We start from the raw sequence: 13927 nt of genomic DNA on the forward strand, positions 1-13927 counted from the left end.
GAGCAAATGTGTATCGAATGTCATCTTTCTAACCACTGAGTATAGTACCACAAAGGTATATTATACATGTCTTCATCAAAGGTATGAAAATGTTCATTACTGATATGCTTCTAAGCCAAAAACATCGAACCCCCAAAGAAGCCATTTATTTAAACATTTCTGGGACTATTTCCGAAACCTTTTGTATAGGGGTATCCTCTTTTTGCAATCAACTTACCATTTAAGGTTTTAATTCATTCATGTTTTTCCGCATAGAAGGATTAACTTTAGTATCTAATATCTCTTGGTCCACTTCTCCCAAAGCTTGTTTTTTTGCATAATGCTAGTTACATAAACAATTTGAAGATATTTAGTAATATAAAAAGGGATTCTATACTTTATAAAAAGAAACAAGTATCATCACAACCATCAATGCAAACTACACTACTACATGAGGGAGGAACACATATTGGTAATATTCCATTGCAATATACCTGAGGAAACGAAAACATTGTTTTGCAGCAATTTGCAATGAGAACATTGTATGGTATGTTGTTACCTTGAACACGAATCCAAGCACTATCAACAACATTAGAGAGATCCTCCAAAGTGTTACCCCCTTCAAAAACCAGACCCCTCACAGGATAGTTAAGAAGCTCCAAGATATTGTCCCCACCTTCTAAAACTTCCATGGTACTCCTTTTGTGGGTGTGGGAAAGAACGTTAAGATAATAATCATTCCACATTGATTCATCATGTCAAATTGTACAATTTTAGGATATCACAGTTGTAATCATATCTCTACAGTTTAAAATAAGTTATTGAATAAAAAAATTAAAACGATGAATTATTTAACCTTTTATTTATGTTCAAAAGTTGCACCAAAACAGTTTCAATGAGTAGAGAGTCACATGTTGCAACTAAAATAGTGTACTTAAGTGGAAGTGTAGATGGTTTATAGTTGCAAAAGATCCGAGGCTATTGTAACCAAGACGAAAAATTGGATTGCCATCCTCGAAAACCAAATGCAATGGTAACGATAAGCTATCATGGTAAATACATTGGGGAAAGCATTCCAATACTCTAGGCATAGTTACCACATGCCCCTATTCAATTGGATTCTCCTGCAGTATAGAAAAGAATAACATTAGAAGCGCATCAATGAATAATATAAAACCCAAAAAACTCCATGAAAAGGTGTTGTAATAATCATTATTTCTAATTAAATTTATGGAACACAGATTTGGACTATCAAGGGCATGAAGCGTCTCTTTCCGCCCTACTTTGGTGAAGTTGAACTTACTGCGATCGAAGCCCTGCAAGACCTTCTACACTTGAAATTCAGTAGGAAATTTCTTAAGATGATGTCCTTCATTCAGTTGAGCAATGAAAACATATTCGTCTGTGATGATCTACAATTTATTACACTCGCATAGTCTGCGGATAGAATCCATGTTAAAATGTGTCCTTAAAAGCATCACCCCAAAAGGCATAAGCAAGTTAATGTGTGTTCAATAGGAAATTTCAAGAATTTGCATCACATTTTTCACTTTGAAATTTTATATGTTCCTACAATTTTCCATACATTCAATGCTTTTATGGGATGCAATATTTTAGTATGTATTAGGTTCCTACACCTAAAGAAATTCGAACAATTCTTAGTAACTCTCACAATAGCTAAACTGTTTATTTACATAATAATGAATATAAAAGGTGAGAAAGTGAGGGTATTGATTTAAATCCTACAAAGGAGTGGCATACCTATTTGAAAAATAGGGAAAACAAGTGTATTAATCTCACCTCGTAAAACCGAATAGAATTCCACAGGAGACTGACATTCATGCGAACAATGGACATATTGGCACAAATCACAAATTTTACAAGCTCAAAGAAATGTAAATGGGAAGCCTAGATATAACCCATAAAATGAAGAATAATTTTCATTAGTATGGTCATTCAAAAATGTAAGTATATCAATGTAGTAGCTCATAGGATAGACCCCCTTAAAAAAATAGACCCTCATAGGATAGTCGAGAAGCTCCATGATATTGACCCTGCCTTTCTCAGACCTTCATGGTACGCTTTTTGGGTGTTTTTTCAATCAGGAAAGGAATGTTGAGGTAATAACCTTTCCGCATTAATTCATCATGCCAATTTTCACACTATTTAGATATCACAGATATCTCTATAGTTTAAAAATTTGTTATCGAATTGAAAAAAATGGAAAGAATGAAATATTTAACCTCTTCTTATTTCTATTCAAATGTTCCACCGAAATTGTTTCAATCCAAAAAGAGTCAAATGTCACAACTGAAATAGTGGAGTTAAGTGGAATTGTAGTTGGTTTATAGTTGTAAAATCTCAGAGGCTTTTGTACCCATGAAAAGAAAATGGGTTCCCAACCTCGACAACCAAATGAAATTCTAGCAACAAACTATCATGGTTAATGTGTTTAGGCAAGCAGTCCAATACTCAAGAAGCACATTCGCACACTCAATTGGACTCACCTACAGTATAAGAAACAATAACATGAGAAGTGCATCAAAGTGCACCCAAAACCCTCAAACACTGCATCAAAAGGTGCTTACATCCTCGCTATTTATGGTTACATTTATGGAAATTTTTTTTGCTCACTTTCTTCAAAATGGAAAAACACCTCTTCCTCGCCTACTTTGGTGAAGTTGAATTTACTAGGGTTGAAGCCCTAAAGCACCTTGTCCACTAAACTTCAGCAGGACATTTCTTAATATGACACCGTTCATTCAGTTGAGAAATGAAACCATATTTTATAGGGATGATCTGGAATTTAATACCCCCACACAGTTTTTGGATACAATCCATGTCAAAACATGTCCTTAAAAACATCACCCAAAAAGGCATACCCAAATCAATCTGTGTTGAATAGGAAATTTCAATAATTTGCATCACATTTTGCACATTGAAATTTTATATGTTCATGTTGTTTTCCATACTTTTAACACTTTTATTGGATGTAATATTTTTAGTATGTATTCAGTTCCATATAAAAAAATACTAACAATTCTAAGTAACTTTGACAACATCGCAACAATTTATTTATATAAAAATGAACAAAAAAGGTGAGAAAGTGAATGTCTTAATTTAAATCCTATAAAGGAGTGGGATACTTGTTTGCAAAATAGGGAAAACAAGTCTATCAATCTCACCTAGTAAAAATAGACATAATTCCACATGAGACTCACATTCATGCCAACAATGGATAAATTGGAACATATCATAAATTTTTCAAGCTCAGAGAAAGGTAAATGGGGAAGCTAGATATATCCCATATAATGAAAGTAATTGGCTTCATTGTGGTCATTCCAAAATGTAAGTCTGTAAATGTAGTAGCCGCATAGAAAGAAAACAAGAACTCCTCTTCATAGATAAGAGAATTCACCCATCTAACACATATTCTTACCTGTCACGACTCCATGACAACTACCAAGTAAAAAAAAAAAAATTTAATTAACTCTTCTGGGCATACATATACCCATATGTGTACAACACCCATGTCGATCCATATGCATGGAATTTGATTTTATTAAAAAGGCTGCTACCAACGTTTACAAATGAACATGGCTACGTTACTATGGTGTCCAACCCGTTGATTAATGTCATAATGTTTATCCGTTAATCCTAAGTCAAAGGCTTGCTTACTTATCAACTCTGGCGCCAAGTGACTAAGCCGTGTTAATCACCCTCACCTACCTCTGCCAGGTGGCTAGCACCGTGCAGAGGCCATGTGAGGTGTTGGGATTCCCGCGGTGTTTAGCGCGCCAAGTCTTTTGGTTGATTTACGGCCTGGATCACTTGCCCAGATCCAAGGGCTCACAGCGAATGAAGGGTTTTGGGGCTTTTATAAACCCTCCCACCGGGGTTTTCGGTTCCATTTGCATCTGGCTGAGCCGCACCTTGCTCTGTTCGTCTGTCCTCCATGCATCGATGAGCACCCTGCAGCATCCTCCAGGTATTCAACTTCTATTACGCGCCAACTACTGGTTATTTGCACTGATTCGTTCATATGGTTATATTTACAATCTTATTATTTCCTGGAACTGTTATGTTCTGAGCTAACTCGTTTACAATCCTTGCACAGGTATTCGATTACTTGTCAACACTGCTCGGAGATGGGTATGCTGCTCCGGCACATCCAGGTACTTGTCCATACGTTTTCTCAGCTGGAAACATGGTTTATTTTGTTATAAGGTTTGAATCTACGGATACCTGGGGTGTTCCTCACGGCAGTCTGTTTTAATGGCCAGGGTTCTATTTTCGACCAACCCTGGTTCAAATCCAGGACGGCTTCTCCTTTTTGAGCATGCAAATGGGGTTAGTTATCCTCTCGGCATTTGCCCGGTTCCAACCACTGTTTGTCTGAAAGTTCACGGCCCTCTGCCGGAACTGTAAACCGAGAATGTCATAAGGTTTCCTGTTAGTTTGTTTATGTTATTTGTCGAGAGGGTCTTTAAATTTACTTTTCCCCAAATGTTGAATGAGTTTCCGGATGGCCAAGAGCCTCCTACAGTTCTTTGTATTTTGAATATAAACACTGTTATATTACTCGCAAGAGTTTCTTACAGCACTCTGTATTTTTGTATACTCATGCCGTTTTGACACCCGAAAGGGTTTACTGTTATATACCACCAAGGAATGGATTTGGGTTCACATACTTTGTCCATGGTTTGCTATTTAAACTGCATGTATGATCTTTGTTTTTGTTATTCGACATGTATAAGTTTATCAAGGGTTTCGTCCCCTCGACTCACATGCTTTTTACAATCGAATTCGTCTATTCGACTTGCAGTTATATCGTCTCAACTGTTATTACCTTCTTATGGTTATACAGTGCTCACCACGCACAGGTTCATTACCACTTGCTTAACTTAGGGTTTGATCTATTTATTTGGGGTTTAAGGTCTCAACGCCTACCCTAGGTAGCGGCGACTGGACCACCGGCTGTTCCTTATACGGTTAAATGCATGGTGGCTTTGCACCATTAACGGCTTGTCCTTGATATTTATTCAGCTGATAGTGTTAGCTAGATTACTATGTACTGATTCCTCACATAGATTTTTATGCATGTTGACATGCCGCTGTATTGTTCTTCACAAGGGTTTGAATATAACCCTCGCACAGAGTTTAGTACATTCTTGATACAGTTTATGCTTTGCTTACGAACACTGATATATTATGAACATTGTTATGTTGTCATTCCACCGTGTGTGCTTGTTTCCGTCGCACCACGGTCCGGCTATTCTGTTACATATTTGCTTTCAAATGTATTCTAAAGTTGTCTTATGTTGTATTCGGTTTCTACTTATCACCCAGGTCTCTGCCTCGGGATTTGCATACAGTTAGACATAATAACATGTTCCCGTATGTTGCATATATCAGTTTACATTTACATTGAACAACAGGTCCTTATTCTGTGTCGACAACGATTTCCAGTGCTCAGTTTATAAAGAAGATTGTTTTCGATTCTTTAAATCACCATGTAATTATTCTGCCTATAATTCATTTATCTCTGTTCTTTATAGGTAGAAACATCACCTTTCATTCTGCGACACTATGGGTTTATATAACAGATAACCTCTGTTCTGTGTTGTTTAAGTACCCAATTCAGATGTTACTAAGGACTATTTTAATATATATATATATATATATATATATATATATCTTGCATCTCAGAATGCAATGACTTAGATTACTGTATTTCCTTCTAAACGCAGTAACTAATTTCAGAGATATAATCTAATAAATAATGGCAATTACTGGTGAATAATGGTGTATAACTCGTACCTGGATTTCCAGCTACAAGAGTATTGCTCCAAAAGTTCACCTGCACCTTACATATTTGCTCTTAACCACCCAGCCATGAGATCCATCAGTTCATTGGATTCTCCCCCCGAGCTGTCCTGCAGGCCTACAGCCCTCAACAAGACTCCAGCACCTTAGTGCCCAGGTTATCTGGTCCTCACCAGACTTAACCCACTTTCTTTTCTTTTTCTTTTTCTCTCAGATTTTCCTCTCCTCTCTGTCACAACAGACCAGGATTTTTCCCTCCCAGGACCTTTCCTGCTGAGGGTTAGTTTTCTTTTCAGTTTCTATAACTGTTTCTTTTCCAAATCCTCCCTTAGGAGACTGCCAGCATTTATCCAAAATATCTTCCATTTATAAATAAGAAATAATATCTTTTAACAAAAAGTAATTAGCAGTTCACACTAATTTCTTACCATGGTAACTTTCATAATTACAAGTTTTTACGGGGTCATTACATCTTTCCCCCCTGAGATTGGACATCGTCCCGATGTCTATTCCCATGAAATAAGTTTGGGTACACTTTTCTCATAAGCTCCTCGTCTTCCCAAGTAGCTTCCTCAGGCCCATAGTGCTGCCACAACACTTTAATTTGGGTAATAACCCGTTTCCGCAGCCGCACTTCTCTCCGGTCGAGAATGCTCTGTGGTTCGACCAGAACCTCGCCTTCCGGTTCGATCTGCAGACAATCAATATCCTTAATCAGTTTCCATTAAGTATATTGACACATTCAAACAGTAAGGTTATTTCTTACCCGAACGTCTTGCCATTGGATCACATGTTTGGGATCGTATACATATCTCTTAAGAACAGAGACGTGAAACACATTGTGAATTCTAATATGGCTTGGCAAGGCGAGTTGGTAGGCTACCGACCCCACTCTAGCCAAAATCTGAAAAGGACCAAAGTATCGAGGAGCCAGTTTGGTGCATCCGCTCCATTGTAATGTGCTCCTTCTAGTTTGGATCCTTACAAACACATGGTCACCAACCCGGTATTCCTTAAACCTTCTTTTTCTGTCTGCAAAGCTTTTCTGCCGGTCCTGTGCAGCCTTCAAATTGGCACGCACCTTTTTCACTGTATCTTCCATTTCCTTCAGCATCTCTGGCCCCAAACTCAACTTATCTTCAGGCCCACCCCAACTGGAGGGTGTGCGGCACTTTCGCCCATACAGCACCTCAAAAGGGCTTAATTGTGTTGAGGTATGATATCCGTTGTTGTATGCGAATTCAACCAAGTGCAAATATTCTTCCCATTGATTTGGTTTCATCATCACATACGCCCTCAACATATCTTCCAACACTTGGTTTACTCGCTCGGTTTGACCGTCGGTCTGCGGGTGGTATGCTGTGCTAAAGTTCAGCTGCGTTCCCAACTCAGCAAATAACGTCCTCCAAAAGGCGGATGTAAACTTGACATCCCGATCTGAAATGATTACCTTTGGTAGTCCATGCAATCTGAACACATTTTGCATAAAAAGATGAGCAATTTGTACTGCTTTATAGGTGGATTGCACGGGTATGAAGTGTGCTGCTTTACTAAGCTTATCCACCACTACCATGATGGAATCATGGTTTTTCCTTGTTCGAGGCAAACCTGTTATGAAATCCATGGAAATGGTTTCCCATTTCCATTCCGGAATAGGCAACGGTTGCAACAGTCCGGCTGGGTGCTGATGTTCTGCTTTAATCTGCTGACACTCTAAGCATTTTGCCAAGTACTCAATCACTTGCTTCTTCATTCTAGGCCAGAAGTATTCTTTCCTTAGAGCCGTGATCATCTTTTGGTACCCTGGGTGGCCAGTATAGTGGCTGGTATGGAACTCGTCCAAAATCAGGTTCTTAAGGTCATTTGAATCAGGTACATATAATTTCTTGTTAAAGTATAACATGCCAGCATTGTCCAATGTAAAGCCTTGCTGCCATTTTTCATTATTTGCTTGTTGTACCTGTTGTTTTAACTGCTGATATTCAGCATCCAGATTTGTTGATGGTTTAATCCGCTCAAACAGAGAGGTCCGCCACTTGCTAACTGAAAGTTCACACAAACACTGCACCTTTCGACTCAAGGCATCAGCCACCCTATTCTCCTTGCCCTTTAAGTGCTTAATTTCGAAATCAAAACCACTTAGGAAATCTGCCCAACGTCCTTGCCTTACATTCAAGGTAGGTTGGCTGAAGTAATTGGTCAAACTGTGATGATCTGTTAACAACAGAAATTTCCTCCCCAGGAGGTAATGTCGCCACATCTTCAGAGCATGGATCACTGCTGTTAACTCTAAATCGTAGGCAGAGTATTTCTGTTCATGCTCTTTTAGTTTCCTTGATTCATACGCGACTACTCTTCCTTCTTGCATTAATACTCCTCCCACCCCCTCTTTACTTGCATCAGTGCATACAACGTAATCCTTATTAGGATCTGCTATACTCAAGATGGGTGCAGTAGTGAGTAAATGCTTCAATCGATCAAAGCTCTGCTGACATTCTGGTGTCCATTTAAATACCTTTCCCTTTTTCTGCAAGGATGTGATAGGATAGGCTATTCTTGAGAATCCCTCCACAAACCTTCGATAGTAGCCTGCTAGTCCCATAAAGGATCTAATATCAGCTACATCCTTGGGTATGGGCCACTCCATAATAGTCCTTATCTTCTCCGGATCGACTGCTATTCCCTCCTTAGTAATCACATGGCCCAAATATTGGATTTCCTCCTTGAAAAAGTCACACTTACTAAATTTGGCATACAGCTGATGTTCCCGAAGAGTTTGCAGCACCAACCGGAGATGTTCTTGGTGTTCCTCATGGGAGCGAGAATATATCAGAATGTCATCTATAAATATCAGCACGAATTTATCCAAGAACCTGTGAAACACGCTGTTCATTAAACACATAAAGGTGGCGGGTGCGTTGGTCAAGCCAAAAGGCAGCACCACAAACTCGTAATGACCGTAACGTGTTCTGAACGCGGTTTTGGCAATGTCTTCTTCTTTAATTCGGATTTGATGATAACCAGATCGCAAATCGATCTTAGAAAACACCTTTGCTCCCTTTACTTGATCGAAGAGTTCGTCGATCCGCGGTAGGGGGTACTTGTTCTTAATCGTGAGCTTGTTCAGTTGACGATAGTCTATACACATACGGAGAGTCCCATCTTTCTTTTTGACAAATAGTACCGGAGCTCCCCATGGTGACACGCTGGGGCGGATATAATTCTTTTCCAGCAATTCCTGTAGCTGCATTTTCAATTCTGTCAACTCAGGTACACTCATCCGGTACGGTGCTCGTGACACCGGTGCTGCTCCTGGTGTCAACTCTATAGTGAAATCTATATCCCGTTTTGGAGGTAATCCTGGTACTTCTTCAGGAAATAAATCCACAAATTCTTGCACTACCGGGATGTTATCCAATGCAGCTGTCTTGTTCTTCTGGTCTGCATAACAAACTTGTATAGCGTAAATCTGACACTTTTTCCTGAGACATTTAGCTAGCTGGGAGGCTGTGATAGGCCGAATCTGTACAGGGTGTTTAATCCCTTGTAATTCTTGCTGCTGTCCCAAGTCATGTTTGTAATAAATGGTCTTGGTCTTACAGTTCACCAACGACCAGTGCTTTTCCAACCAATCCATACCAATCAGAATATCATAAGACCCCAATGGGAGCACATTCAAGTCTGCTGTAATTGACTGTCAAGCTATGCTAAAAGGACAGTTATTTATTTTAGCTAAGACTCTTCTTTTAGCTCCTGTGGCTAGTTGTACCAGCCATGGGTTCTTGAATTTTTCAGAAGATAGCTTGCAATGTTCTACTACTTTTGGGCTAATATAACTTAAGGTAGCTCCTGGGTCAATAAGAACAGCTATGGAAAGATCAAAAATTTTACCTTCAAATTCCACCATGCTCGGCTGGTATTCCGCTTGACGGTCCTCCAAAGCCGCGTTAATTCTTGGCATGCTGCACGCCACTTCTCCAACAGTTGACGCTTCTTGGATCTGAGATATCTGATCCATTCCTTTACGCTGAGGGCAATTCTTTACATAGTGTGGGCCTCCACAACCCCAGCATTGGACTGGAGGTCTGGCCACTCCTTCAAGGTCTGCTCTGGCAGGTGGTTCACTGATTCTGTTCTCATTTGGTTTAGTCCGAAAGGTACTTTTTGCTGTATTTTTGCCAATCTGTCCTTTACCAGCAATCTTGCTGCCAATACCACGACTTCCCTTGCTGTTACCAGGAATTCTGTTGCCTTTTCTTTCATTCCACTTTTTATTTGAAGTGTCTCCTTTCTGCTTGTTTTGCTGATAACAGATTCTTGCCTTCCGAATCGCCTCGTCCATGGTCCTGGGATTATCGAACTCAATACACTCTCTTATGTAAGCTGGTAAACTGCTTACAAACCTCTGCACCTTGGCCTTCTCCTCCTTGATATAGGGTACATAGCGAAGCAGGGAGGTAAAGCGATTAATGAACTCGTCCATGGACTGCTGTCCTAGTCGCAAATCATGGAACTCCCGTGCCTTCTCATCGTAGAAACGTTCAGTTAGATATCTCTCCTTGAAGTACTTCTGGAACTTTTCCCAAGTGATGTTCTGCTCACTTACTCCTTTTACAATTTTGATTTCTTCCCACCACAGGGTTGCTTTGCCCTGTAGCTGGAAGATGGCCAGCCGCGCCTTCAGGTTCTGGTCATACTCATACAGCTGGAAGTACTTGTTAATGTTAATCAACCAAGCCTCTGCCGCTTCCTCTTGCTCTCCATCAAAATGTGGAGGTTTAATTTTCCGGAATTCTCCTTGTAATTCCGTTCTCTGTCTCTTTGGCGTCTGCTGTTCCACCACATTGTCAGAATGATCTTCCTTCTCCTCTGAAAATTCAGGTGCGTAATTTCGCTCTTCGGTTGCCCTTTGCTGTTCCGCACTAGGATTGGCCAATGGTGGATTTTGCCTTTCCGAGAGACTCTTTAATATTCTTTCCTGTTCCACTGTCAGTCGTGCTTTGTCTTCTCGCAGACGCGCCATTTCATCTTTTAGTTCTTGAACAGTTTGCAGTATCGCCAGATTGGTACTGCGTGTCTCTGCACCAAGCTGTATCCACAACTCTGGATTTTCCCGAGGAACGCCGTCCGCCCCCTGCATCCCTTCCATCTTCACTATTGGCTGTGATCGGTTTGTTGTCTTTGTATTTGTTCCCTAATTAATAAACAGAAACCAATTAGCTGAATTTAATTCTTACATATATATATATGATAAATCTCATGCAGCTGGAAGTACTGCTCCAGAGGCCACAGTTTTGAAACCTCTGCTCTGATACCACATTGTCACGACTCCATGACAACTACCAAGTAAAAAAAAAATAATTTAATTAACTCTTCTGGGCATACATATACCCATATGTGTACAACACCCATGTCGATCCATATGCATGGAATTTGATTTTATTAAAAAGGCTGCTACCAACGTTTACAAATGAACATGGCTACGTTACTATGGTGTCCAACCCGTTGATTAATGTCATAATGTTTATCCGTTAATCCTAAGTCAAAGGCTTGCTTACTTATCAACTCTGGCACCAAGTGACTAAGCCGTGTTAATCACCCTCACCTACCTCTGCCAGGTGGCTAGCACCGTGCAGAGGCCATGTGAGGTGTTGGGATTCCCGCGGTGTTTAGCGCGCCAAGTCTTTTGGTTGATTGACGGCCCGGATCACTTGCCCAGATCCAAGGGCTCACAGCGAATGAAGGGTTTTGGGGCTTTTATAAACCCTCCCACCGGGGTTTTCGGTTCCATTTGCATCTGGCTGAGCCGCACCTTGCTCTGTTCGTCTGTCCTCCATGCATCGATGAGCACCCTGCAGCATCCTCCAGGTATTCAACTTCTATTACGCGCCAACTACTGGTTATTTCAACTGATTCGTTCATATGGTTATATTTACAATCTTATTATTTCCTGGAACTGTTATGTTCTGAGCTAACTCGTTTACAATCCTTGCACAGGTATTCGATTACTTGTCAACACTGCTCGGAGATGGGTATGCTGCTCCGGCACATCCAGGTACTTGTCCATACGTTTTCTCAGCTGGAAACATGGTTTATTTTGTTATAAGGTTTGAATCTACGGATACCTGGGGTGTTCCTCACGGCAGTCTGTTTTAATGGCCAGGGTTCTATTTTCGACCAACCCTGGTTCGAATCCAGGACGACTTCTCCTTTATGAGCATGCAGATGGGGTTAGTTATCCTCTCGGCATTTGCCCGGTTCCAATCACTGTTTGTCTGAAAGTTCACGGCCCTCTGCCGGAACTGTAAACCGAGAATGTCATAAGGTTTCCTGTTAGTTTGTTTATGTTATTTGTCGAGAGGGTCTTTAAATTTACCTTTCCCCAAATGTTGAATGAGTTTTCGGACGGCCAAGAGCCTCCTACAGTTCTTTGTATTTTGAATATAAACACTATTATATTACTCGCAAGAGTTTCTTACAGCACTTTGTATTTTTGTATACTCATGCCGTTTTGACACCCGAAAGGGTTTACTGTTATATACCACCATGGAATGGATTTGGGTTCGCATACTTTGTCCATGGTTTGCTATTTAAACTGCATGTATGATCTTTGTTTTTGTTATTCGACATGTATAAGTTTATCAAGGGTTTCGTCCCCTCGACTCACATGCTTTTTACAATCGAATTCGTCTATTCGACTTGCAGTTATATCGTCTCAACTGTTATTACCTTCTTATGGTTATACAGTGCTCACCACGCACAGGTTCATTACCACTTGCTTAACTTAGGGTTTGATCTATTTATTTGGGGTTTAAGGTCTCAACGCCTACCCTAGGTAGCGGCGACTGGACCACCGGCTGTTCCTTATACGGTTAAATGCATGGTGGCTTTGCACCATTAACGGCTTGTCCTTGATATTTATTCAGCTGATAGTGTTAGCTAGATTACTATGTACTGATTCCTCACATAGATTTTTATGCATGTTGACATGCCGCTGTATTGTTCTTCACAAGGGTTTGAATATAACCCTCGCACAGAGTTTAGTACATTCTTGATACAGTTTATGCTTTGCTTACGAACACTGATATATTATGAACATTGTTATGTTGTCATTCCACCGTGTGTGCTTGTTTCCGTCGCACCACGGTCCGGCTATTCTGTTACATATTTGCTTTCAAATGTATTCTAAAGTTGTCTTATGCTGTATTCGGTTTCTACTTATCACCCAGGTCTCTGCCTCGGGATTTGCATACAGTTAGACATAATAACATGTTCCCGTATGTTGCGTATATCAGTTTACATTTACATTGAACAACAGGTCCTTATTCTGTGTCGACAACGATTTCCAGTGCTCAGTTTATAAAGAAGATTGTTTTCGATTCTTTAAATCACCATGTAATTATTCTGCCTATAATTCATTTATCTCTGTTCTTTATAGGTAGAAACATCACCTTTCATTCTGCGACACTATGGGTTTATATAACAGATAACCTCTGTTCTGTTTTGTTTAAGTACCCAATTCAGATGTTACTAAGGACTGTTTTAATATATATATATATATATATATATATATATATATATATATATCTTGCATCTCAGAATGCAATGACTTAGATTACTGTATTTCCTTCTAAACGCAGTAACTAATTTCAGAGATATAATCTAATAAATAATGGCAATTACTGGTGAATAATGGTGTATAACTCGTACCTGGATTTCCAGCTACAAGAGTATTGCTCCAAAAGTTCACCTGCACCTTACATATTTGCTCTTAACCACCCAGCCATGAGATCCATCAGTTCATTGGATTCTCCCCCCAGAGCTGTCCTGCAGGCCTACAGCCCTCAACAAGACTCCAGCACCTTAGTGCCAAGGTTATCTGGTCCTCACCAGACTTAACCCACTTTCTTTTCTTTTTCTTTTTCTCTCAGATTTTCCTCTCCTCTCTGTCACAACAGACCAGGAGTTTTCCCTCCCAGGACCTTTCCTGCTGAGGGTTAGTTTTCTTTTCAGTTTCTATAACTGTTTCTTTTCCAAATCCTCCCTTAGGAGACTGCCAGCATTTATCCAAAATATCTTCCATTTATAAATAAGAAATAATATCTTTTAACAAAAAGTAATT

The 13927-nt window shown here is 39.9% G+C and overlaps 2 protein-coding genes and 1 pseudogene across 2 annotated transcripts; 2 read left to right on the forward strand and 1 right to left on the reverse strand.

Annotated features, from left to right (window-relative positions):
- Positions 1-220: 220 nt before the first annotated feature.
- LOC149149104 (GDP-L-galactose phosphorylase 2-like) lies at positions 221-1836 on the reverse strand (annotated as a pseudogene).
- A 1974-nt stretch (positions 1837-3810) lies between these two features.
- On the forward strand, positions 3811-4665 carry LOC149149105 (uncharacterized). Its single transcript, XM_089441208.1, has 3 exons — positions 3811-3967; positions 4097-4154; positions 4263-4665. The coding sequence occupies exons 1-3, from the start codon at positions 3838-3840 to the stop codon at positions 4405-4407; spliced, it is 333 nt and encodes a 110-aa protein (XP_089297334.1). The 5' UTR covers positions 3811-3837; the 3' UTR covers positions 4408-4665.
- A 6531-nt stretch (positions 4666-11196) lies between these two features.
- Positions 11197-12375, forward strand: LOC149149106 (uncharacterized). Its single transcript, XM_089445329.1, has 3 exons — positions 11197-11673; positions 11803-11860; positions 11969-12375. The coding sequence occupies exons 1-3, from the start codon at positions 11544-11546 to the stop codon at positions 12111-12113; spliced, it is 333 nt and encodes a 110-aa protein (XP_089301455.1). The 5' UTR covers positions 11197-11543; the 3' UTR covers positions 12114-12375.
- The last annotated feature ends 1552 nt before the right edge of the window (positions 12376-13927 follow it).

Source organism: Pinus tabuliformis, chromosome 9 (genome assembly GCF_031772625.1).
Source record: "Pinus tabuliformis cultivar Carrire ecotype Pingquan chromosome 9, CPIR1, whole genome shotgun sequence".
Lineage (NCBI taxonomy): Eukaryota > Viridiplantae > Streptophyta > Pinopsida > Pinales > Pinaceae > Pinus > Pinus tabuliformis.